Source organism: Mugil cephalus, chromosome 4, assembly GCF_022458985.1.
Source record: "Mugil cephalus isolate CIBA_MC_2020 chromosome 4, CIBA_Mcephalus_1.1, whole genome shotgun sequence".
Classification (NCBI taxonomy): Eukaryota; Metazoa; Chordata; class Actinopteri; order Mugiliformes; family Mugilidae; genus Mugil; species Mugil cephalus.
Window position 1 is genome coordinate 6,845,969 of NC_061773.1, and position 24,405 is coordinate 6,870,373.

Sequence of the window (24,405 nt, forward strand, 5' to 3'; positions counted from 1 at the left end):
CACTAGTCAGCCAGTAAATATCAAAAAGTGAAGACAGATCTCTAGAATACATTCTATTATTCTATTACAATTTATCACAGAAACTAGTCAAGAAAACGAGTCAAAGTCAAAAACCTTTATTGGATAAACAACAACAAATCAGTATGAGAGAAGTAGTACACACAGACGTACACAACGTTTTACTAAAATGACAAGAAAAGGAAAGAGAGCAAAACCCACAAGGGGTAAAGATAAGTATGTGTTCAAGGTATACCTGGCGGCATGTTTTCTTGGAAGGCTGCCTTCATTTAAAGTGATGTTATTTCTTCTAAACCTAAGAAGTCACGCTCATATATCTTTGAAACCACACGTCCGCTTCCTGGATCACTGACGTTTACTGAAAGTATATGCAGTGACTGTTTCAAGTGAGCATTCTCACTCACACTCATTACATGTGTAACAGAAAAACCTGCACCTAGACCAGCTGCGACACCAAGATGCTGTTTTTAGATTCATCAATATAATAATATACTTATATATTACTGATATGTAATATTGTTTCAGAGCATTTAAGTGCAGTTTATCAAAACACATACATACACATATACAATACATATTATTTTGGTTGGATTTAAATAAGTGTGAAGTGAATAAAATGAACTGAAATGAAGTATTGAATGACCTAACTAAACTGAAAGACCTTTACCATTTTTTTCCCTGTGAAAGTCATAATGTCACAAAGGGCGGCAGCAGATGCACAGACAACGACTTGTCATGCAATGGCAGTGTGCTTCATGTTTCTTGGCAAAACATGAATGAAAAAAGTAATGAGGGCAAGCTTTCACAACTCCTCTGAATGTACCGACCAGAGAAACCTCTCCAGTGAAGCATAAACAATACGAAACTCCTTACATTTACAACATCAGTCTTTCCAAAGGCCAAACTGAAAACATGCAAGGATGCTTGTTGCAGTGGGGGGAAAAAAAGAAGCACATTTAAATCCACATGGGAACTTCCCCCACCCACAGCGCCACAGAAACCTTTTTTTTTTCTCTTGCTTCTTTTTTCTTATCATGTTCTCTGCTACCAGTGGAACAGAGCTGAGTAAACAAAATATGACCAAAAAAAATTATAAAAAATAAAAAATAAATAAAAACTAGAGCCAGAAAGGCCATATATGGGAAAAAGTAAAATGTTTTTCTGAGATTACATTTCATAATATCTTTGGATGAGTGCTATTGATTGTCACAATGTCTGCTATTGCACCGTTCACAATGTATATTTCTCAGACTTGTCACGAACCGTGTTAATCCACGTCCACGTCATAACATTTAAAAAATCAGCAAGCATGTATATTTATATATGAACAATTTAGCAAGGCATGATCTATCAGATTACACCAAAGTTTGCATACTCAAATATATAATAAATATCAAGATAAGTGAAAACTCACTTTATCCATGATGTGAAAATGTAACATTATTAGAGCAGCGTAAGCAGTAAAAGCAAAATGTACCACTTAAATTGTTTCACAGTTTTAAACAGTGAGAAACACTTTGTGCAATTGTCTTTAGATTTCTGCGTTATTTCTATAATAGAACGAACATGTTGTCAAATATTGACGCTGCAGTTCGGGAACACACCTGTTACAATACAGATACAGTAGATAGTTCTTTTTTTGACATATTTCTAATATAAAACTGTCAACATATGAAAGGTTTGAGTCATCAGTTGGGACATATTCATATGATGATTACCTGATCTAAAACATCGTATGAATGAAGCTTTCACCTCATGGCTCCCCAGGATTTAACTTGGCAGAGGAATCACTGACATCGCCGATCTCCTCAACTGGTGTTCGACAGATAGAGTTCATTTCTGCACAAAACACAAAATGAGTTATGATTCATGACTTTAAACCAAAAAACATGTGTCATCATGTTTCACAGTGTTTTACTTGCAACATACTTTGCCCTGTAGGTTTCTTCTTCCAGTAAAGAGTGACGTGCATCTTGCAGGTCAAAGCAGTCAGTACGAGAAGTCCAGCAATTCCAAATATGACAAGACCTATACCTAGGAAGGCAAGACCAGTTGGCAACGGGTTACTTAATGTTGAGGCTTTTAACATGAGGTTACGTCACAGGAGACCACATGTGTTTTACCAATGTAGCTGCCTGTGTCTGAAGAAACACTGGCTGGAACTTTAGCACTTGAGGTGAGCTTCTGAAGAGCAGCTGTGGTGGTATGTTGAGTTGTAACCTCCAACCGTGGACGGTGGGTTGTGTGTTTTTGTGGAACACTTTTGGTTGACGTTGGGGTTTTACTGACAGAAGAGTGACAGATGACATCAGTGGTGTCGGTCCCATTAACTTTCACACCTGCTGAATCACAGCTAGAATGAAACAGAGAAGTCTGTAAATAATGCGGCCATACACACTGTTGGGACTGCAAATATATATACAGCATAAATGTCGAATTGATGTACTATTCAAAACACATCCATACCTTTTCCACTTCTCACACTTTGAGTTGATAATACCGTTGAAATATCCTTCTTCGCATTTTAAACACTCCAGATGTGACGAGTCTGCCAGAAGAAAATAGTTGATCATTAAAAAGACAAATTCTTTGACACACACACACACATATATATATATATGTATATATATATGTGTGTGTATATATACCCATTTGATTGTGTCTGGGTGCATTTCCGTACCTTTTCCTTTTATTCCTTTTCCTTTTATACATTTGCAAGTGGAAGAATCGTTGTCCCATTTTACAAATCCTTCACGGCACCGACATATTGTGTCCGTGGTTTTGGTGCATTTCTGCTCAATAAAACTCCCTGTCTCTACAACAAGAAAGCATCTCTGTTAAAGACATGTTAAGATGTAAAAAAGTATCATTTTAATCTGGACAGACTAGTCTAGACATACGTGTTTGCGCAAAATGTGACTCTACAGTTATTTCTTTATCAGCTTCTGTTCAAAGTGGAGTCTTTATCGTACAAAAACTTTAACACTTACCTGCTTCACAGCTGGTACACAAACTGCATTGTGGTGGATTAGCCACAGACAGATAAAAGCCTAAGGAACAAAGTTCACAATGATTACCATTAAATACTTAATGACCTTAGTGTGTTACAACAGAAACGATGTACATGCTTAAAGTACATAAATACATAGAATAGAGACAAATCCAAAACCAGTATTTTTAGTTAAGCAGAACAAAGAGGAAAATATAGCAGTATCAAGAAAGTAATACTTTACCTTCTTCGCAATGCATAGCATCTAAATCAAAAATAAGTTCACTAAAAGTTAGACTAAGTATGAGAAGTTTGAGCAGAGCCATGTTCAGTGCTATGAGGTGTATTTCCCTTTTGAAACACTGTAGAATGTGTGAGACAATATGGGTATCACCCTATTCATCTACACAGCAGTTCTGTAGAGAAAACCCCACGTGTTTTTCCGATCAGAACAAAGACCATGAGTGAGGAACAAACAGAGTTTCAGTGTTACCGCGTCTTTTTTTTTTTTTTTTTTTTTGTCTGAACTATATTTATATTTTTCAATCAGTCTCTAATTATTTTTAGACACTCCACAGCCTTTTTGGTTGTTTTTTTTTTCCATCATTATCGTCGGAGAGCGTTTCAGTAAAAGTTCCCTTGTTTTCAACCTATCTCAGAGGTTTTTGTCAGTGATCAGCGATTGAAATCTGTTGAAATGTAACGGAGATCCCTTTTTGGACATCAACATTCTCATTGTTCTTATTTGCCATGTTGTTATAATAATTTCTGCTTGGATGTTAACACAACACAGACTTACAGGGCGTGCTAGACAGTTTAGAAAGGAACTCTTTTCTGTCACATCTTCTAGAAGATCAGGTGTAGGTTTTTACAAAGATAAAGTTTCAACTTTCCTGCCACGATGTGGGAGCATAAATCCTACTGTTAGCCTGACATAACGTCGTCTTTTTAATGCATTCTTTCATAATAGTACCTGACAAACCTCAAATTGTCTGAAATAAATAATCAAGATCCTCTTTGCTCTTTGTTGCAAAAAGGAGCAACATCAATACTCATTAAAGTAGAGAATCATTTTCCATCAGTGCAGCCTGTGGCATAATAATAGCTTTTAGGAAACACTGAAATATGTTCTGCCAAGAGACACAGCTGTAGAGGTAATTTTTAGCCTGTTTTTTAACCTTTATCTGTGCTTTGTATTTCAGGTTCTTTCGGGAAAATAGGTAAAAATTGCGGTTTTAGTGTCGGAAACCGTGCTGCTCACTGTTGTTTTGCAAGTAAGAACATGACACCGTACCCTTGCATATGGACTCACAGAGGAGATGGAAACCACATTCTTGATTAACTTGCAAGATACAACTTTGCTTATTGAAACCGGAAGTACAAAACACACCTCACACATATGAGTACACTGTAATTTGAGAAAAAATTAAGTAAAGCATAAGAAAGTTCTTAATACATTCATAATGATGTAACTGGCTGTAAAAGTGATCCAAGCTTATCATAATTCAGTGAAGCAAAGTGAAGAACTGGAAAGTAATCTACATGTGTAGGTATGTGACATGAAATCCAAGGAAACAGATGCATTAGTAAAGGCAACTGGGTGTGAAAGATTTCCGACTATACTATTGATCAACAAAAGTAAAAATTTTAAACTTGAATTAGAAATTTGCAATTTCTTAACTTTCTTAAGTCGTACAAAGGTGTAGGTGAACATGGGAGATCACTGATCTCACGTCTCATGCATGTAGGAGTTGTGACACAACTAATTAAGCTAACATATGTAGATATTGATAGATATAGATGTACAGCTAAAATCAGCAGTTGACAGTAATGTCAAAAGTATATATATGTGTGAAATATGCTAAAATAAATGAATATACTACATGTAAAGCTGCAAGTTAAAAGAGTTTAAAAAAAACAGGTCACATTCAGTTTTGATTAAAAGTGGAAACAAATTAATTTACAAACTTTTATTTAGTCCAGCGCGGGCCTTTCTGGGTAGAGTTTGCATGTTCTCCCTGTGTCCGCATGGGTTTTCTCCAGGTACTCCGGCTTCCTCCCACCTCCAGAGACATGCTCGTTAGGCTGATTGGTGACTCTAAATTGACCCTAGGTGTGAATGTGAGTGCGAAAGGTCGTCTCTGTGTTAGCCCTGCGATAGGCGGGCGACTTGTCCAGGGTGTACCCCGCCTCTTGCCTGATGCCAACTGTGATAGGCTCCACAATCCCCCTGTGACCCTGGTGAGAATTAAACGGTATGGAAGATGAGATGTGATGAGATGTATTGGGTGGGCCAAGAATGATCAATTCTTAAGACTTAGACTTAGACAGCCTGTAATGATCCACATACAATGCACATAAATGTAACGCTCTTAAAAAACACAAGAAAGATAAAATACAATAAGATTAGATTAAAATAAACAGTGTAATCAAAAAATTTACAGAATTGAGGTCATATTTAGCAAGATTTCCCCCTTTTCTGCGGTATTTCCTGCTCATTATGAGAAGCATTTTGAACTTTCATCTCCACTGAGATTTGACCCCATTTTGTAGAAGTCGTAGAAGATTGAGACGATTTCCTCCCCATTTTTGCAAACCTTAATAGCTGTTCATGCAAACATCAAGTACATCACACAAGCACACTGAACTTAAAGTGAAGAAGACATTGATCCTTTAAATTATTTAATGGTCTGCAGAGGCAAAGACATCAAGCAAACAAGTCATAAGAAATGATTATGAATTACTTGTTATTGTTGTACAGCATATTCAGAGTGTAAACTTCGTTTTGTTGGCAAAAACGTGTGTCAAAGAAAATGCTCAGACAGTTTTTAAAGGTATTTTAATGGCCTGTATGCCCAGATGTCATAAATAGAAGGAGCATTTTAAAGATGTTTTTGTAAATTACCAAATCAAAGAAGCATTTCTAAACTTCTAATTTTGCATATTTTCACTTATATTGTCAAATTCTGAAACCTGAAATCTATGCCTGTATTATATAATACTAGTTTGGACATTTTAGTGTAACTAATGTGTAAATAAATTGTAAATAAATGCATAAATAAATTGTAGCCATTTGTGTCTGCATGCAAGAGGGAGATGCAGAAAGATGTTGTTTACTTACTTTCATTATGACATCCCAAAAACAACTCAGCAATAACATTAAAAAGACAGGAAAGAACAGATGCTGCTATTTGCACATTAGTAATATTAACAATGGTAAACTCCCGGAAACTTCTTTTAGTCATTGTAAATTACCTGATCCTGATTATGACGTGTTTCCATCCAGTAGATGGCGGTAATAGGACACCGGTTTGAAGCGTTAGAAGAAGAAATTAGTCACGACTGCAAATTCTGTAATGCGACATGTCGAAAAAGACGGACCGGCTGATATACGGCAGTAGTGAGCAATACTTGTTTTGTTGTTGTTAAAAGAGAAACTGTCACATCAGCCCTCTTCCCAGTAAGTGCAAAGAAGCCCCTACTTTCGGCGCAATATTCGTTACACCTTTGACGGGATTTCTACCAAAATACGTCTTTAAGTTTAGGCCGAAAAATCCATATATTCAGTGGGTTTTCCTCTGTGGGAAACTACCCTAACCGCATTCTGTTACAGAGGTTTGTCCAGTGATCCTGCCCCGAAAAGAAGCGATGCTGGTCACCGTTTTCTGCGCGCCGAGGGATCGTCCAGAAACCACCTTCGCCCTCGAAGTGTCCCCAGAGCTGGAGCTGAGAGACTTTTTAGCACTTTGTGAACTGGAATCAGGAATCCCAGCAGGGGAGATTCAGGCAAGATCCGAGCTAAACGCAGCCAGGCTGCTAACACGGCTAATGGCTAAGTTAGATAGCATGATCCGGGGTTCTGCTGATTTGTCGGGTGGGGTGTTGCGAAACCTTGTGTTATCAAGAGCAGAGTCATTTTCCATGTTATGATACCAACTTTATTAACGATTTCAAACGTCGTGTGCTGCTTTAAAGTCGCACAAAAAGCAAACTGGCGACGCTAACTATTGTCACACTATAGTGCTGAAGGTAAACTTGGGAAGTGGAGATAAAAAGGAAACGTCGTCTTGACACAAAGCGTTGGACAAAAAACAAACGTTGAGCCACCCCAATAAAGTTTGAACTGTGGTGGGTTGCATTAATATCATACACGCGTGAGGATGATTTTTAAATACACTGGAGCTGTTGGCTTTTTAGTCCAAAAAACAGCGATAGTAGACAGTGACGGGTCACATTTGGCGTGGCCTTTTTAAAGACTTATTTATGACTCAGTTGTGATAATGACAAATACCTAACCCCATTAAACTACTTTAGGTCTGTATTTTATGATGTACTGGAACAAACAGTATACAATGTTAAAGTTAAAACGTCTAATTCTCTAAGATGTGAAGGTTGGACACCATTATGAGATTAACTGAGTATGTTTAGCTAACACTTAAAGACGTCTTTCCTCTAAATTTAGATAGGCGTCGTTAATTGTTTCTGTACACTATGCAGACCCAACAACTGAGAGAAAAAAATATTTAGCTGCCAATTGATACGGTTCATCATAAAAGGTCTTCAGATAAACTTCTCATTAGTTTGTATTTGATCTAGCCTGTTAGCATGGGCGCTCTGGAAACAGAGAGCAAAAATGATACTCCATCAGTCATAGTGACTGATGTAGATCTGCCTCTGATAGTAGATAGTAGTAAGGTTCCACCCAGTGAAGCTATTATACACCAATCAGTCATAACATTAGGATCACTGACGGAAGAAGTAAATCACATTGACCGTCTTGTGACATTTCATTGTTTTGCTCGGAAACTTTTGGTTGGACCAGACCAGACCCAGACACACACACACACACACACACACAGAGAGAGAGAAACGGTTTAGAAACGACTCAAAACACATGAAGAACAGCACAAGGTGTTGACTTGGCCTCAAAATTCACTAGATCCCGAACTGGTCAAGTATCTGTGGGATGATCCACAGAGACCCCCTCCTCTCAACCCATAGGACCCAAAGACCCCACTAACAACATTCTGTTACCAGACACCACAGGACACCCTCAGAAGACACATGTCCATTATCTGATTAGTCACAACTGTTCTGGTTGAGGTTCCTTTTTACCTGTCAGGAGTTTTTTTTTTTTTTTTTTTTTTTCTTTCCAATAGTCACCAGCTCAATATACATTATCCCATTGAATTATATATAAATAGTGGTACATTACTGCAGCTTTTTGTAATGGATGTGTAATAATGCCACATGAGCTGTTGTGAATCTTCTGCTTTGTAATTCTGTAAATTCTGTCTCCAGATCACATACGTAGAACAGCCCCTAAAAGACCTGACTCGTGCCTTGGGGACATATGGCGTTAAAGATGGAGACGTGGTGGTTCTCCGACAAGCTGATAGACGGCCACCACCGACTCAGCCAGCCTTCCCAGGTAACATAGCTTCGGTAAAATTATCTAAAAACTGATGATGCAATGGTAGAGGATATTTAGTTAGAAATGCTTGTTTTTTGTTTGTTTTTGATCTTGGGTGGAGTTGAATTAGATAATCAAAAGTATGAAGAAAGTGAGTGCAGTTTTGAGGTAACTGCACTGTAAACAAGTGAATTTTGACGTCTTATCAATATTGAAAGACAGACCTGTGTTCCTGCAAGATGATAACCTCTCAACTTTCATCCTCTGTGCTCCTTAGGTCTGCCCCATATTGACTTTCGTTCCATCACAGTCCCGGGCACCTCCTCTTCAACCAGTCAACGTGGTGCCATAACCCCGCAGCAGCAGCATGCTCCACAGCAGCAACCGCAGCCAGCGCAGCCAGCGCAGCCACGTGCCGCACAGCCTTCTACGCCAACGGCCTTCCGTGGCTCCTCTCCTCAGGGGCTGGACGACCCCGCCTTACTTCAGCAGATGCTATTATCGAATCCACATGAGCTGTCTCTACTCAAGGAGAGAAACCCGCCACTTGCCGAGGCCCTGCTGAGCGGAGACTTGGGTGAACGAAGACAGTCATTATTGTGATGTGCCAATAAAGTTGTGTTTATGGTCTGTTCATTCTGAAATAACATTAGTCTACCTATATATCCGCAGAGCGTTTCACCAAAGTGCTGCTGGAGCAACAGCAGGATCGAGCCAAGAGGGAGCAAGAGAGGATCAGACTTCTGACTGCTGATCCATTTGATTTGGAAGCCCAAGCGAAGATTGAAGAAGACATCAGGTTTGACTATTCAAAATCTTGACACCATTATGGACAGGCTGTGAGACACTTTACCAAGTACTCATGGAGAGGAAGACGTAATCTTGGCTACATTCTACTAAGTGAGATGCTGTTTGCCGTCTTTAAGTAAATCAGAATGTAATCCCAAATTCAGAAACGCTCCGTTTCTCTCATCAGTTAACTTGGGCTCATCTTATGAGACACACCGCAACACAGTCCATGGCCGGCTTGTACTGTGCTAGTTTCAGTGTATGAAAGAGCTGGTCTATTTTCTCTAAGCAACACAAGAGAATCAGCCAAACAAACTTACCATTATATATATATTTTCAAGCTCACTGTTCAGATTCCCCCATTTCTTTTCTGCCAACCTGATTTTCTTTAGAAGTGGGTATACGGTGTATTAGTGGGGTTTCTTTTTCAGCTCTACGGAGACCAGAAAAAGAAACAGACAAATGTACATCTGGTGTTCTCTCCAAAACTGACAAATCACTGCACTTCAGCCCCCTGTCTAAACACGGGGTAAGAATGCACTTCACTACATAAACTCTTACTGGTGGATTTTTGCGTTTTTCAGACAACACAATGTGGAAGAAAACATGACCATTGCAATGGAGGAGGCCCCGGAAAGCTTTGGGCAGGTGGTCATGCTGTACATAAACTGTAAAGTCAATGGCCATCCTGTGAAAGCTTTTGTTGACTCAGGTAATGACCTTTATATCCTGATACAATGATTGTTTAGCTTCCGTTACTGTGGGTATTAGGAGTTATCAGCACTCGGTGTTGTACTGTGTATCAGAAACATTCAGGTTTGAACGAACGTTGTCTGATAGTATTTGATGATCTTCTATCCCCACATACATTTCTTAGTTGTTGCTTGATTTACTGTTCCATTGCATGTTGTATTTCTGTCTTTATTGTCCTTATTCATGACCTGATGTCCCTTAATAATAGGGGCCCAGATGACCATCATGAGCCAAGCGTGTGCAGAGCGCTGTAACATTATGCGACTGGTGGACCGACGCTGGGCGGGGATCGCCAAAGGAGTGGGCACCCAGAAGATCATTGGCAGAGTTCATTTGGGTTCGTGTCAACATTATTAGCAACACTGTACCCTTCTGAAGCAAACCCAAGCTAGTTGACGTCCGTTGTTTGGCACACATTTATAAAATGTTGTCTCATAGTGTCCGACTCTAGATAGATAGAATAATTTCTAAAAACATGCATCCATATTGACATGTCTGCGTGCACTTTCCAGCTCAGGTACAGATAGAGGGGGACTTCCTTCCTTGTTCTTTCTCCATTTTGGAGGACCAGCCAATGGACATGCTGCTGGGCCTGGACATGTTGAAGAGACACCAGGTGTGAGCTCCGTTTATCTGAGCACAGTGTGCAGTGCAGTTTCGGGTTAAGTTGATAATATCGGGGTTCCTTTCTCTGCTCACTTTATTTGTGCTGTTTTTCTGGCAGTGTTCAATCGACCTGAAGAAGAGTGTGCTGCTAATAGGCACCACAGGCACTGAAACACGCTTTCTGTCCGAGGCGGAGCTGCCCGAGTGCGCCCGGCTGGCATACGGAGCAGAGGGGCGTGAAGACGTCCGTCCTGATGAGATGGCTGACAGAGAACTGGCAGAGGCACTTCAGAGGTCCATACAGGAAAGCGGTAAGAAACGGTCTCTGCACTTGAGCCAGACACTTGCATGTGCCACTTAAAGCTTCTTAAATTCAACCTCATATATGCCGTCATCTGAATTTTCAGTCACATGATCACTTCATGTCATCACCTCTGCAAATAAAATGTGCTCTAGGATAAGAATAGGTCAGGAAGTTGTGTCTGTCGGGCAAATTAAATTATATTTTGAAAGAGAAGTTGAATTAGATCTGGGCTAAGCTTTTGGGCTTCAACAGAAACATTCACGGTTTGAAGCCTTTTTTCTGTACGATGACTTTTAATGTGACCGCTGTAAAGATCGTCACTGCCCAAGTTTCGTGTCGCCTTTGTTCCCAGTGTTTATAGCACTTACAGTGGAGAAACAGCGTCACAGAAAAGAAGCATCCGTACAAAACAACAATACAGGGACTGTTTCATAGCAGCGAGTTTGGTTGTGCCTGTTTGGTCTGACAGACGGATTGCCAGAGAAGTGAGAGAAGAGCACACCTACACAGAAAAACCGAAAAAACATGCAGCGCTAACGTAGGCGGTTGTTTGTATGAAGCAGATTATTACAAAGGCCATAGAATATGAATATGTATGTGTGTGTGTGTATATATATATATATGTATATATATAACAATAGTTGATTACAACACCAATACAATAGTACATTACATTTAGCAAAGAAAAATAAATGAAAAGATGTTTTCTCATTTACGGGATGTTTATGTGGATTTGATTTAAGTTTCTTTATGACTTGAAATCTCTTAAAGAAATTGTTACAAATACTGGAATGTGTAACTAATAATTAAATATCTGGTGAAACTAAACATGAAAGATGAAGAGGAGTCATTTCAGTATTACAAAACAACTTAATAACTCCTGGTGTTTCAAACTAAAGACTTACACCACATAGGTTACTGAAAGTCCGTGGTGTTTCATTTGTGATATAGCTTTCTAATAATTATACATTGTAAGTCATAGAGTCATGGACTGCCTTATAGGCAGTTTAGGCGTCTGGGTCAATTTGACCCCGTAACTATGGCGACGGCACCTCCTCAGAAATGTAACTACAGATCTGTGATTGGTCCATTTGGTAGTAGTGTGTTTCCACTTATTTACAACCTATAGATAGAAACATGTGTACGACTCGTCTTCCGTGGAAATGTCTGCAGCTTTTTGGCAGAAGTTCCACTATTGTTGAAAGTGAGGCAGGAAGTGGGAACATAAATGAAGCCGACTGGCAAAAAAGACGCAGTGCCGACTAGTGTTTGAGTGGTGTTGTTACAGAACTAGTCAGACTGAAGCACACAAGTATGAATGACTCACACCAGCGTTGGCTCCATACATTAGTTACAGCATCTATGTCCCACAGTACCATAAATGAACCTTTATAAAGAGAGGAATTTTAGTATTGCGTTGGCTCTTTGGATGTTTTTAGTATCCTAGGTGGATTATTGGATAGCTTGTTAAATGGATCAGCGTATTTGTTGTAGATTTAACCACAAGATGATCTATGCTACGGTAAATGATGACGCAATACAAAACAAAACACAGTAATAGAAGCCTTCTCACTAAGTGTTTCCCATTAATGCTTTCAAGGCTTCCATTTTTATTACACAGTTTTTTCTGTCCAGTCATGTCCGGCTGCACATTGCAAATGGATTTGGAATAAGACGCAGCAGTAAAGCTCCAGTGGATCCAGGCAGCAGTGTTATCCAGCCAGGCAATCCTCCAGCAGAGAAGAGACACTTAAATCAGCCCACGGTTTAAACAGCTTTGAATAAACTGTTTATAAAGTAGATTGTGATCAAATGTTCTGTCGACCTGATTCAGACCCTCCCAGGTTCAGTGACCCGTATGTGACCACGCTGTGACTTCTTTGCCAGAACTTAGAGCCGAGTTGTTTTTAGACGCCACTTTTCACATCTGTGCGTGTGAAAAGGCCTGTAGGTTGGTGCATGCCCTGTGTGTGACCGCTAACTTTCTCCGTCCCTTTGCATGATGTGTGTGGTGTGTGCCCTAACCCCTGAGCAGGACAGCACTGATGCATTTGGAGACAGCTGGAGAGGGCCCTACCAACCAGGTACTGCAAATTCACAACTCCATTGCCAGTGCTAAGTCCATTGCTATGTATTTCTTTTATTTTGCTGTTGGTTTGCTGCTGTGTTGTTTAATTCTTGTTGTACTTTTGCTTCTATTGTTTTTTTTTATGTATTTATTCTGAATACATACAAGTAGCAATTGATTTAATAAAGAGTTTTGTTTTTTTTGTTCTGATGCAATTAAATGCACAGTATTCAAAGTAAGAGCCGCAGATGAGGGTCACACACCTTCCACCTGTTTAATTCTGAATTGTTTTTTTTGTTTGTTTGTTTTTTTTTTACAATAGACACTGCAGATGGACAAACTACCTCATCGCAGCACCCACCATTTACATTGCCCAGAACCTTAGACCAAACATCCTCACCCGTCTCCCCCTCCCACTCCCACTCCCACAGTCCTTCCCCTGGTCCACCACAGAACCCGACTCTGGATCGCACTCAGTCAGCCCCAGCCACGCTGGAGCAGGCCCCAACAGCAGGACAGTGCCAGGGCCGCCCCGGTGTCCAGGAGCTTCCTCCGCATTTGTCCCCTGCAGAGAATGCAGCTCCTGCGCCCGACCACCCCCTCCCCGACCCTCTGCCTCTTTATAGCAACTCCTCATTGCCCCCCGAACCGTGTCCCTCATCAGATGTCCTCCGTGCGTGTACCCCTCCTGCGGATATGACCACCGTATCCCAGGATCCAGGGGATGATTCACAACCTGCATCCGCGGAGGGGGTTTCTGAATCTAATGAGAACAGCTTCACGCTCCCTCAACCAGAGGAACTTTCCCCCGTCCAACCCATGGAGCAGGAGGCAACTGAGCCCGACACGGCTGATGCCACAGATGTGTGTTTGAGAGCCCCCAGCCAACCCGACTCAGTTGAAATGGAGTCTCCCACCGGCTCCCACGGCGCGGCGTCCCCCGACAGGGACCAGCCCGATGGAGAGCGCTGCTCCAGCTCTGACAGCATCCCCTCGCTGGCGGCCGCTCTGATGGAGCTCCATGAACTGCTGGTATCCAGCAACCGTGCTCAATCGCAAAACCGCAGCACCTCCTGCTCCCCCTCAGATCAGTTCAACCAGGACACGGGCAAAACGTCCCCCGAGCCGTTCCCCCCCCCGACGCCCGAAAACACACATTCTACCCCGTCTACTGCCATCACAGTCGGTGCAGAACCATGCGATGCCAAAGCCAACTATGCTGCTGCTGTGTCCAATGAGGAACCATCTAAGTGTCTTGCGCCCGACTTCTCCGGCCGGGACGAGCATCTGGGCCGAGATCCAGCAGAGACTGTGGAGGGACAATCGCCGCCCCGGCGTCCAGATAGCTCGGCGGAGAGGAGGGCGGACGGGGCCGGGCGAGACGAGGCCAGCGACATCAGCGTTTCTCAGCCTGAGCCGGAGCTCCCTCCCGATCCCGCGGGGGACGTCGAGGAGGTGAGGGAGCCTCCCGAGGGACAGCACGGGAGAGGGGTCGCAGACGGACAAGCCTCTGGCACCAACACCCCGGACGCTCTCGGCGTCCAGACTGAGCACACTTTCCTGAGCCCTTTATCGATGGCGGTCGGCTCGCCGGAGGACGTTTCAAGCACGTCGCCCTCCTCCGGTCCTCCTCTCGCTCAGGCCCCCCCGCCCTCACCTCCGGCCCCCCTTCTCCCGTCTCCGCATCCCTTTATTGAGCAGTTTCCAGCTGAGGACATCCAGAGAATCCAGGCAGCAGGCTTTTCTGCCGGGGAGGCCGCGGAGGCGCTGGAACAAGCCCATGGGGTTGTGGAGCTAGCTCTGCTGTCACTACTAGCCCGCACTATCACTGTGCCCACCTAGACTCATGACCAATCATGCGAGTCCCCCCTCCCTCTCCCCCCAGCCTCCCAACTCAGCATCTGTCTTATTTATACCTTGTTACTGATCCAGATGTCTCAGTCCCTTTTTAACAGGGAGCACGTAAAAGCCACAGGGAAACGCTGTCTCTTGGTTTGTCTTACAAGTATATCCAAGAACAAACCCGGTAATACTTTTTTCTGGCTATAACAGATATGTGAGGTGTGTTTGCATGCAGATGTTTCGGGTGTCCCCCAATTTCATTGGTTTTTAGAGATTTTGGTATCATAGATTAATGTTTTTCTTCCTTTGTCATCCGACATTGACATATTATTAAATGCCCAATGTGTGATTGATTCTTGAACCATTGAAAAGTATTAGAATTTCCCCGTGGAAAGGTCATAGAAAGAGATTGATGTGTTTAAACGACCGTGGAAATGACACAACGCAAACGTGAATATTGGAAGCAATTTGCAGATTTTTATTTCCTCCCTTTCTATTAATAAGCCAGAATGGAACGATGGAAAACTGGCATTGTGGGAACTGAAAAGAAAAAAAAAAGGGTCGAACGTTTTTGATCAAGTTTACAGATAATCTTCGCAGATATGTGGAAGTCCCAAAAATCAGTTATTACCTTAAATATCAAGTGTGTTTGTTGAAGTACGATCATTGATGGCATTTTCTTTCTTCTTCTTTTTTTTTTGATTCAGTATGTCTATTACAGAAGGTATCTTGTACTGTACGTATCATTCTCTGCAGTTTGAAAGCTTCGCCATGTGTACATGACAAATCTGTTTTTAGCTCCCGTTCAGAGAGTCCTTCATTCTGTGTCAAATCACCAGAGCGTGTGTTCATCCATTTTCATTTTGTAATCTTTTAGAACATGGCCATTCACTGCTGTCAAGCGTCTCTGTCAGTACGTCATATATCAATGATTTTAATGGCTTTGTTTGAGTCATTCACCAACAATGTTCAGGCAGATTGAATTATTTACTTTTATCTTGTATGGAATTTTAAATTGCAAATAAAAAAAATGGAACTAGTATTTGTACAACATGTGTGAGACGCAAGTCATTTTTCAAACAGAAATACCAAGTATGCGATTAAGTTTCAGCTTTTCATGATTGAGGCAGTTCAAATAAAATAAAATACGATGGAGCGTTGTAGACAAAACCTCACCTCTATTTTCTCCTGGTCCGGCCTGTGTGATGGAAACATATCACACCTGCTTCCTGTTTTTGTGATTGCTGCTCATTTAGGACTCATTAGGATTCACGAGGACGCGTCCACGTTCGAGAAGAAGCTTCAGCAGCAGCCTTGTTTGGCGTGAACGGCTTCGGACTAAAACGTTATGGCTCAGTCTGATTGCAGAGAAGAAGACGGCGGCTGTTTGAGAAGTAGCGTCGCCGCTGATCCACATTCTCGCTTGGGAAGCGCTCATCTAATGAATCATTTGACGTCACAAATGCAAACCGTGGAGATGGAGGTTTGTTCAGGTTTTCCCTCCGAGTACGCTGGAGGCCTTGATCAGAGCACTGACTCCTTGAACCAGCTTGATGAATGCAGGTAAGAATAAAAGCAGGTACGCCTAGAACTGTTGAGCCTTTTTCTATGTAGAATAAAGAAGATGAAGTGTAGTTGTCCTGTCCTAGTCCCCTCCTAGACATATCTTCAGCTCTCCGGTCGGTGGCGCTAAAGAGCACGTGGGATCTGACAAAGATCCTCTCACCAGTGCCCAAACTGTTCTCTTCACTCCGGGAAGAAAACTCGAATTTGTCAGATGATGAAGGTCATAAAGGGTAAGGCAGGCTGTACATCTTTATGCGTCAGGAAGAGGTGCAGTTAACTAAAGGCGGACTTCCGTCTTAACCTAGGGAAGCAGATTCGGCTGAGGAGGAAATGCTGAGTGTGTCGTTTAACTTCCAGTCAAAGTACATTCATATTTGTAAGTTTGCTTTTCCCATCCCTGGGTGGTATCACGAGTCACCGGAGAGCTTTCTCGCCGTGTAAAGCTTCCTGTCTGTCATTGTGCTTTGCTTTGCAGTCCCACTGTATCAAGACTACTGTCTGCAGGCTGTGAAAGACGATCTCCTCAGACTCAAAGAGAGTTTTGTGTCTGAACTGATAACTCCCCACAATCTGCACAGCCTACAGTCCCACCTTAACGCCTCTGGCCTTTTTGAGACCACGTCCCCCCCGTTCAGCCTTCCTGAAGCAGACCTACCCTCCCCTCCACCCCAGCCCATCAGGGTGACTCCCTGTACTCTCTGGCAAGACCTGGATGAGGTGAAGGAGTCTGGCATCCTCAGCAGCCTGACGACCAGAGAGATTCGTCTTCAGGAGGTGTGTGTAAAAAGACACACCGTTGTTGGTTATTCATGAGATTTGGTGAAAATAGACTAATTTCTGTTCTTATATTTTGTTGTACCTTGATATATTGTAACGATCTTTTTACCTGATTGAACAATAAAGCACTAATTAAATAAAGCCTTTACTTTAAAATAATTCAGTTGCCAGGCTTTTAACCAGAAAAGGGGATCATGTCACTGTTTCTCCTCTGGCTCCTAGTACCGGTATGTGTTAGAATAGAAGAAATAATTTTTTATTTTAATTTTTTTTTAATAAAAGATCTTACTGATCGCTACTACTAGCTACAAACAACAACAACATACAGGCTGGCAAGTACCTTTAGATCCTCAGGTAAATCAGGCCAGCCAATCTCCTTTAAATCTCCACTTAATACATATTTGATTGGATCCTTTCCTTGTTTTAATTTGGTGTTTAATTTTTTTTTATTGTGTTTTTGCTTTATGTGTTAAGGTATTCCAGGTATGTCTGATCAGGAAAGATTAGGTGCTATAGAAACACAGATTATTATGATAAGATGCACCCTAACCTTTAACTATGTAACTAGGCCCAGCTCTTACATGTTGTTTAGCAGTGAACCTTTCTTGTTTCCTTCTCTGAAGACCATGTTTGAGCTGATCGGCTCTGAAGCGTCCTACCTAAGGAGCCTCGGCGTGGCTGTCAATCATTTCTACGCATCGAAGGCGCTGAGGCGGACTCTGCCTCAAATGGAGCATCACATTTTGTTTTCCAACATCCGCCACGTGATGGCAGCCAGCGAGAGGTGAGAGCCACTTGGGCTTGCAGTACTTCTGGTATGTTCGAGCTTCACGCTGAGTCGAGCCCCCGTCTCTTTTCTAGGTTTCTTATGGATCTGGAGGTTCGTCTGGGAGAGAGTGTGTTCATATCTCAGGTTGGCGACGTCGTGCTGCAGCACTGCCCAGATTTCCACAGCCTCTATGTGCCGTATGTGACTAATATGATGTACCAGGAGGCGCTGGTCAACCAGCAGATGTAAGTCTGTTTTTTGTTGTTGTTGTTTTAAACTACATCTCCTCCACACCCACGGCTTCTCACATCATCTCTTCCCTTGTCAAGGCAGCAGAACAGAGACTTCCTCTGTTCACTGAAGAAGCTTGAGAGTGACCCCATGTGTCAAAGGCAGACCCTCAAGTCCTTCCTCGTCCTTCCCTTCCAGAGGATTACTCGTATTAAACTCCTACTGGAGGTAAACCTCTGATGGGATTTTAATGACGCCCATCCAGGTACGTATTCTTGGTGTATCGGCTAAAGTGCCTGTTTGGTTCTCTTTCATTTCAGAGCATCCTGAAACTGACTGAGCCAGACTCTGAGTCGGTATCAAATCTCAACAAAGCAATAGAAGCCGTTCACGAGGTATCGGCCTGTACTTCACGCTCAGATAGAAAAGCACTTTCATTCTCTGCTGCTTCTTTATGCTTCTTTTCACGTCAAAGGCAAAAACCAGCATTATTATTAGATGACTTGTTACATTTCAGTTTCAAAGTGATGCATTTGAACTTCATCTGTCCTCTGTAGAAACGCAGTACATAAAATAAATATTTAATGGCTGCATATAAATAAGGGATTCGACATTAAAGTGCCAAATTTCTTCTTTAGGTTTAAATGAATATATAAAAAACAAAAATACTGTTTGTTGTACTTGGACAAACGCCAATGAAATCATCATGAAGTCATGTTACAGGAAATCCTCTGTGCAGTCAGTGACTCCCTGCAGTCTTGGACATCGACACCAGCAAAAGCTTTGTGTCTTTCCTGGGAATGACCTTTCAGGCCTTTGTTTCAGCTGCATTGTCTTTTTTCATTGTGAGGAACTTTTTGCCTTCAGCATGTCGACTGCAGCTCGGTCAGAGTGAGATTAGGTGAACGCCGTTCAGGTTTCCTTCATCACGAACTGACTAAACTATAATCGAAGCCAAGACTTGGCACTTTGTAGGCGTATCTATTATTGCGTTTGAGTTAAATGTGACCACAAAGTAACAGAAGTAATATAATTATAATGCAGTGATGGATTGTCATTATTTATATGTTGGTGGAGGATTTGATTTCTACTACACTTTTAATTTAAGTGGAAGAAATGAGTACTACTTATTCAACTTTTTTTTTTTTTTTTTTTAAACTGTTCAGATAGTGACAGATTGTAACAAGGGGGTCCAAAAAATGAAACAAATTGAGGAGCTGGTTTGCTTGGAAATGCTGCTGGATTTTACCAAAGTTAAGGTGACAACTACTTTTTATATTACTATACAAACTATTCACTTATTGCAGCAGGAGCACATTCTAACAGATTTCCTTTTCCTCCATCCAGTCAGTTCCTGTGGTCGTCAGCGGGCGCTTTCTGGTGCACCAGGGTCCCATGAAACAGCTGACTGTGCAGTCCACTCACAACTCAAGAATGTCATTCATCAGCGTCTACTTCCACCTCTTCAATGACCTTTTGATCATCTCCTCGAAAAAGTATTTGACGATCACTCATTTTTATTTTTAACATATCAAAAATAATGCCAATATGTTTCTTCTACACTGTGACCAATGCCAAAAAAATACAAAACAAACAAAAACAGCAGATATATAGGTCATATCAGCCGCTTTGGAACTTAACTGGATTGTGTTTTTTATATTTTTGCCCGTTGATTCAGGGATCAGCGGTTCATCGTGCTGGATCACGCTGAATTCCCCGCACATGTGACCGTTGAGCACCTGAAGACTGAAATCCTGGGTTTACCACCAGACTCCTTTCTGCTACATCTGTCTGAAAGCCAAACGGGGCACTCGACGGCCATGATACTTGTGGCACACACAAGGTGAGACCGAACATGTTCTGGAGGTTGTCTGATAACATTGCAGCCAGTCACGCATTTAAATCTTTTGCTTTTTGAACTACAGGTCGGATAAAGACGCATGGGTGAAGGTGCTGTCGTCTAAACAGTGAAGGGTACGCAATTCAGCGACTTATACTTTAAAGATCAAGCTGAGCTCTTTTTATTTTATTTTTTTTTTTTTGCACACATTTGAAAACACTCTTGTTCGGGGTTATCTACAGTTCAGTAAGCACTTTGTTCCAGATAAATGTGCAACAGAATATAGGTTCTGACATGTGCCAACTAAGGACACTTTATTATTGGGAATAGGCTTTTATTTTTGTTTTAAAATGGTGGCTTATTTTAAGCAAAGTACCTATTTGTTTCTAATTGGTAAAACACTAAGAATAAAGATTGTTACAAGACAACTTGACAAAATGACAATCTATTGTGTGAAATACTGACAAACTTTACGCAACCTCACAAGTATCAAACCATTGTAAAAACATGGTGGGAATAGGGCCTCTCAAATGTGATTGATGATACAAAGTTAATAGACCTGAGGATTTTTAGATTATATTTCATATAATTAGAAATGACTTGATACTATCATGATACCCGGAGGCTGCACACCAAAGGCTCACAGGAGGTGAAAAATGTTTGTTTTTTTGAGTACCGAACATTTTTCACCTCCTGCTCATCATCAACGTCATGAGGACATGTCAGAATAAGGTCAGAATAAAATTCAACCACTGACCATGAGTTCAGTAACCGCAGCCTCTTCCTGCAGTTATTACTTAGAGTTCAACTGACCACTGCTTTTCCCACAAATGTTAGAGAACAGTAACGGTCTCCTGCTGTAAATGGTGGCTGGCTGATCTGGCCGTAACACAGTCCTGATGCCACAGGTTTTCTGCGAGACAGTTGAGGATGGGAGCCACGTCCCCCAGCCCGTCACTGACTTCCCCACCCGTACGCAGCACCGGTAACCCCCACGTCTCCTGGAAGTCCCTCACGTCTCTCTCAGCCACATCACAGTGCATGAACAGGTCAAATCTGAAGGAAGTCTTGAGGACCAATGCTTACCTTTTTAAAAGGATGTTTGGACAAAGAAATAATAGAAAATATGCAGGTGAGACAAAAGGATACTTGGTGCCGACCACCATCTTCACCACACGGCCAACAGAGGGTCCAGTCCATTTAGAAATTTGATTTGAAAGGTCGTCAAAGGACGTCCTATCAGTGAAGGAGAACAGGAAAAGGACGGCGTCCACCTGCTCCTTACACGACTGGAAGACAGGGGGGATATGATTGAGTGAGTTGTGTGAAAATACCTGATATCTACAATCAGGAGGTTTATGACACGTACTGGAAGTAAATGGTCAAATCGACGTAAGGCGTTCTCTCCACAGTCCCACAACTGCAGACGGAAGAAAAGCACTCGTCCGCTTTCTTTCAGCTTCACTGGCCAATACACCATAGTTGTCTCAACACCTTGAACACCAATATTTATTTATTTTTTTTTAAAACAGTACAAACAACTTCAAAAGTTATATTTCAAATGACACATTGAACTCCCTCACTCCTTCATACTGTATGTTGGCTCCAACAGTGCGAGGGGGGAAGAGGAGGCTGACCTACCTGTGGTCTCATGGTGCATGTTGGGAATATTTAGACCGGCCAGACGCGCAGTGAGAGCGGTTTTCCCGACTCCACTTTTGCCAGAGACGAAAATCTTGTAATGAACTGTGTCCACAGCCGCATGTGGCGGCATCACCGGAGACTCTAAGAGGCCTGGAAAACAAGTTCAACAGGCAGCTTTAAAATATGCTGCTTGTTTTATTCCTATGGTCGGTTTGCTGATAGGTGCTGCTGTTGTACTGCAGAACATCAATTTTTTTTTCACAAATATAAACTAGTGCATCAGTAAGCTCTACTTTAGCTTCAAAAAGATGTCTGGACAAAGACCACAATGTCATGTTTTAGGTTTTAATTGTGAATACAGCATTGGTTTGTGTTAGAGATGACAGCATGTTAGTCATGAAAGTCCTGAGTTATTGTTTAATATGTTCATTCTGTATCATTCTATGAAATCTATATACAGTGTTGAAGAATTATTGAAATTGTGTAATTTTGTATGTATTTCCCAAATAAAACTTTTAAGTTATTTAAAACAGCAGTTAAATTCACATTTTTTAAAAAAGTGCTGCTCTTCTTCTTCCTCTGCAGCATGTGTCTTATTCCTTCTGTCCTCTCCTTTTGTCTTGCCAGTGATACTTTTTCTTTGAACATCCTGACGCTTAAATCACAATAAAGCGTTTGATTGCCTCGTACGTTTTATTTTGTGTTTACTATTTATTCAATGTGATGCTGTTCGCTTCATGGGCGTCATTCTAACAGTGTTATATCAGCTATTTCTGATGAGGTACTGACAGCATAAAAGATAATTAATGTTTTTGATTTACTCTTAGTCGTGTCAACTTCAAACCAATATTTCTGCAGTAGCGCTATTTTCAAAGACATTCAACCTAGTGCACGAAGTGACTGGTGTTACAAAACCAATCCAAAGGATCAAACTAATTAAAAAGTAACGTAAAATAACCAGTTCAGTTGACATTACCGAAGGTCTTGCGTCTCTTCTTATGAAGGATTTTGCTGAAATATTCTTTGCTGTCTTTACATCGATGCCAGTCAGCCACTATGACTGATCCCAGTGGAGGAGGAGGAGGAACTTGTGCCATGTTTGATATGAAGCTAGCATCACACAGAGCTCCGTTAAGTCCACGACACGCAAACAGTGAGTTTCTTGTAGAAAAAGGAGGCAGCTTTTAAAATAAATAAACGCTAGTATTAAAGTGTTACGCACAACCATAAAACCTAACAATTTAATCACAAACAGCTGCTGCGGCGGTCGGCAAGGAGCGCTGCAGTAAATTGATGAAAAAACTTCCGTAAACTAAAACGTCCCTTGACAACCGCTGCCGTCACTTCCGTCAGTTTAGGGTGTTGCCTTCATGTTCTATCCAAAACCTCGTCATTACTGCCTTTAATTGTGCTCGCCTTTTTTAAAATTTATTTTATTTTATTTTTTATTTATTTATTAATAAAATGACAGATAAAGTAGTCCCAACAGTACATACACTTTAGACATCGAGTGATGCTGTCAAAGTACTAGTAATTATTCAACTATTCTATTTTCAACTGGCAACTAAATTTATTACTATATTTACTATGAGCTATTATTTACAAGTTCTTGAGTTACCTGTCTCTTGAAAAGAAACATTACATCAAGGGAAACAAGAGTATCATAGAAAATAATAATAATAAAAAAAAATGTATATTCTTTTTAATGTTCCTTGAGTTCTATCCGTAGAAAAATATTAAGATTTATGCAAATATTTCCGATCGTCCTTGAGTATTTCATTAAGTGATTCCATCGTCCACCGCTAGAGGCCGCCAAACTCCAGTGTTTCACTCTCTAGTTAGTTGAGTCCTGAGGTCATATCTGAACAAAAACAAAAAAAACAACCCAGTTAAATTAAACTTGGACTCAATGTGATTCAGATGAAATGTTACATGCAGGAACATTTGGGACTAAAATACCCTGTGAGCTCTGACGGTCAGGATCCCACTGACGTCCATGGACATGGTGACAGATACCGGGTCCAGATCTGATGGCAGTTTGCATCGGTGGGAAAAAGTATTTGTGACTATGCCATCTTCACCCAGCTGCATAGTAAAAAGATTGAAATCAGCAAAGGATACCATTTACAGTTGCAATAAGCAAAACCTCTGAATATCCAAAAATCTGCATGCTGCAAGATAAAAAAAAATCATCAAATAAGTTTTTAAAATGTAGCACATAAGCCCACCATCTAACTCCAAATTCAGTAGCAGCTTCCCTGCAGATTGTAAAAAAATAAAAACACTATACATACATTTTTTGACACCAGTCTCCCTGGGTGGCTCACCTTCTCAGCGTGGACCTCTATCAGGTTATTGGAGGTTGTGACAATAACATCCTCCGGAGAAAATTCACCAACATCAACTGTGAACTGGAAAATGTCTCCAATGACCTGGATCTTCCCCGTAGGATATGAATGACCTGAAATTCATAAGCCATAGCATTTAATGACGGAATAAAAAACATAAGAATTACTTTGAACACTTGCTAATTTGACTTTTCATTACTCAGGTAAAATACTTGTCGTAGAGCTATCTGCAGTGAATCGGTCAGCTGACCTGCAAATTTGTTTTCTCTGGATCCTGAATCTTCAGAGAAATTACTTTGTACCGTCTCCATATGGGCTCAGGAAATGGTTTGTCCCTGTGTGTGTAATCTAATAATTTCTCCCTTGTCTGTGTTAAAACTCTCACCACATATGAGTCTTTTATAGGCTACTGGGAAATCGTGGGTGCCACCGTGTGTGGGTGTGGCAG

At 41.3% G+C, this 24,405-nt stretch overlaps 5 protein-coding genes across 12 annotated transcripts; 2 read left to right on the forward strand and 3 right to left on the reverse strand.

Moving 5' to 3' along the window:
• Positions 1-100: 100 nt before the first annotated feature.
• On the reverse strand, positions 101-6,364 carry si:ch73-361p23.3 (tumor necrosis factor receptor superfamily member 4). Of its 3 annotated transcripts, XM_047582185.1 has the most exons (8): positions 6,263-6,364; positions 4,976-5,245; positions 3,009-3,068; positions 2,699-2,833; positions 2,485-2,566; positions 2,142-2,371; positions 1,948-2,052; positions 101-1,857 (listed from the first exon to the last, which is right to left on the reverse strand). In XM_047582185.1, exons 2-8 carry the CDS (start codon positions 5,016-5,018, stop codon positions 1,772-1,774), a joined length of 741 nt encoding a protein of 246 aa, XP_047438141.1. In that variant the 5' UTR covers positions 5,019-5,245; positions 6,263-6,364; the 3' UTR covers positions 101-1,771. The 3 variants fall into 3 exon arrangements, with proteins under 3 accessions (XP_047438141.1, XP_047438142.1, XP_047438139.1); XM_047582186.1 differs by lacking the exon at positions 6,263-6,364 and having other exon boundaries at positions 4,976-5,474; XM_047582183.1 differs by lacking the exons at positions 4,976-5,245; positions 6,263-6,364 and adding an exon at positions 3,252-4,079.
• ddi2 (DNA-damage inducible protein 2) lies at positions 6,334-15,830 on the forward strand. 2 transcript variants are annotated; one of them, XM_047582169.1, is made up of 10 exons: positions 6,334-6,467; positions 6,621-6,793; positions 8,309-8,438; positions 8,698-8,997; positions 9,093-9,219; positions 9,794-9,921; positions 10,171-10,299; positions 10,475-10,578; positions 10,687-10,879; positions 13,263-15,830. In XM_047582169.1, the coding sequence occupies exons 2-10, from the start codon at positions 6,656-6,658 to the stop codon at positions 14,780-14,782; spliced, it is 2,769 nt and encodes a 922-aa protein (XP_047438125.1). In that variant the 5' UTR covers positions 6,334-6,467; positions 6,621-6,655; the 3' UTR covers positions 14,783-15,830. The 2 variants fall into 2 exon arrangements, with proteins under 2 accessions (XP_047438125.1, XP_047438127.1); XM_047582171.1 differs by lacking the exon at positions 6,334-6,467 and having other exon boundaries at positions 6,474-6,793.
• Positions 15,831-15,940: 110 nt separating this feature from the next.
• si:ch73-15b2.5 (rho guanine nucleotide exchange factor 19) lies at positions 15,941-22,161 on the forward strand. 5 transcript variants are annotated; one of them, XM_047582177.1, is made up of 13 exons: positions 15,941-16,345; positions 16,432-16,578; positions 16,654-16,724; positions 16,824-17,122; positions 17,749-17,909; positions 17,987-18,139; positions 18,224-18,353; positions 18,446-18,520; positions 19,292-19,384; positions 19,473-19,621; positions 19,804-19,968; positions 20,051-20,099; positions 21,578-22,161. In XM_047582177.1, exons 1-12 carry the CDS (start codon positions 16,131-16,133, stop codon positions 20,094-20,096), a joined length of 1,704 nt encoding a protein of 567 aa, XP_047438133.1. In that variant the 5' UTR covers positions 15,941-16,130; the 3' UTR covers positions 20,097-20,099; positions 21,578-22,161. The 5 variants fall into 5 exon arrangements, with proteins under 5 accessions (XP_047438133.1, XP_047438132.1, XP_047438134.1 ...); XM_047582176.1 differs by lacking the exon at positions 21,578-22,161 and adding an exon at positions 20,874-21,012; XM_047582178.1 differs by lacking the exon at positions 21,578-22,161 and adding an exon at positions 20,803-20,941.
• Positions 20,537-22,997, reverse strand: cplane2 (ciliogenesis and planar polarity effector 2). The gene is made up of 5 exons (XM_047582187.1): positions 22,586-22,997; positions 21,607-21,759; positions 21,335-21,459; positions 21,115-21,254; positions 20,537-21,021 (listed from the first exon to the last, which is right to left on the reverse strand). Exons 1-5 carry the CDS (start codon positions 22,704-22,706, stop codon positions 20,799-20,801), a joined length of 762 nt encoding a protein of 253 aa, XP_047438143.1. The 5' UTR covers positions 22,707-22,997; the 3' UTR covers positions 20,537-20,798.
• A 324-nt stretch (positions 22,998-23,321) lies between these two features.
• LOC125006275 (heat shock protein beta-7-like) lies at positions 23,322-24,335 on the reverse strand. Its single transcript, XM_047582190.1, has 4 exons — positions 24,208-24,335; positions 23,937-24,070; positions 23,569-23,694; positions 23,322-23,470 (listed from the first exon to the last, which is right to left on the reverse strand). The coding sequence occupies exons 1-4, from the start codon at positions 24,266-24,268 to the stop codon at positions 23,465-23,467; spliced, it is 327 nt and encodes a 108-aa protein (XP_047438146.1). The 5' UTR covers positions 24,269-24,335; the 3' UTR covers positions 23,322-23,464.
• Positions 24,336-24,405: the final 70 nt, after the last annotated feature.

Bases quoted from the DNA above. Each gene is read 5' to 3' on its own strand.
- si:ch73-15b2.5 (XM_047582177.1), top strand. From the start codon at position 16,131: ATGGCTCAGTCTGATTGCAGAGAAGAAGACGGCGGCTGTTTGAGAAGT. The intron at 18,354-18,445 runs GTAAACCTCTGA...CTTTCATTTCAG, and splicing joins GTATTAAACTCCTACTGGAG to AGCATCCTGAAACTGACTGA. The intron at 19,622-19,803 runs GTATTTGACGAT...CCGTTGATTCAG, and splicing joins TTGATCATCTCCTCGAAAAA to GGATCAGCGGTTCATCGTGC.
- cplane2 (XM_047582187.1), bottom strand. From the start codon at position 22,706: ATGGCACAAGTTCCTCCTCCTCCTCCACTGGGATCAGTCATAGTGGCT. The intron at 21,255-21,334 runs GTACGTGTCATA...CCTGTCTTCCAG, and splicing joins GATTTGACCATTTACTTCCA to TCGTGTAAGGAGCAGGTGGA. The intron at 21,022-21,114 runs GTATCCTTTTGT...GACTTCCTTCAG, and splicing joins AAGATGGTGGTCGGCACCAA to ATTTGACCTGTTCATGCACT.
- si:ch73-361p23.3 (XM_047582183.1), bottom strand. From the start codon at position 3,333: ATGGCTCTGCTCAAACTTCTCATACTTAGTCTAACTTTTAGTGAACTT. The intron at 2,834-3,008 runs GTAAGTGTTAAA...TTCTTGTTGTAG, and splicing joins GTGTACCAGCTGTGAAGCAG to AGACAGGGAGTTTTATTGAG. The intron at 2,567-2,698 runs GTACGGAAATGC...TTCTTCTGGCAG, and splicing joins AAAAGGAATAAAAGGAAAAG to ACTCGTCACATCTGGAGTGT.
- ddi2 (XM_047582169.1), top strand. From the start codon at position 6,656: ATGCTGGTCACCGTTTTCTGCGCGCCGAGGGATCGTCCAGAAACCACC. The intron at 9,220-9,793 runs GTTTGACTATTC...TGCGTTTTTCAG, and splicing joins AAGATTGAAGAAGACATCAG to ACAACACAATGTGGAAGAAA. The intron at 10,579-10,686 runs GTGTGAGCTCCG...TTTTTCTGGCAG, and splicing joins ACATGTTGAAGAGACACCAG to TGTTCAATCGACCTGAAGAA.
- LOC125006275 (XM_047582190.1), bottom strand. From the start codon at position 24,268: ATGGAGACGGTACAAAGTAATTTCTCTGAAGATTCAGGATCCAGAGAA. The intron at 24,071-24,207 runs GTCAGCTGACCG...TATGAATTTCAG, and splicing joins CAGAGAAAACAAATTTGCAG to GTCATTCATATCCTACGGGG. The intron at 23,695-23,936 runs GTGAGCCACCCA...TTTACTATGCAG, and splicing joins TAGAGGTCCACGCTGAGAAG to CTGGGTGAAGATGGCATAGT.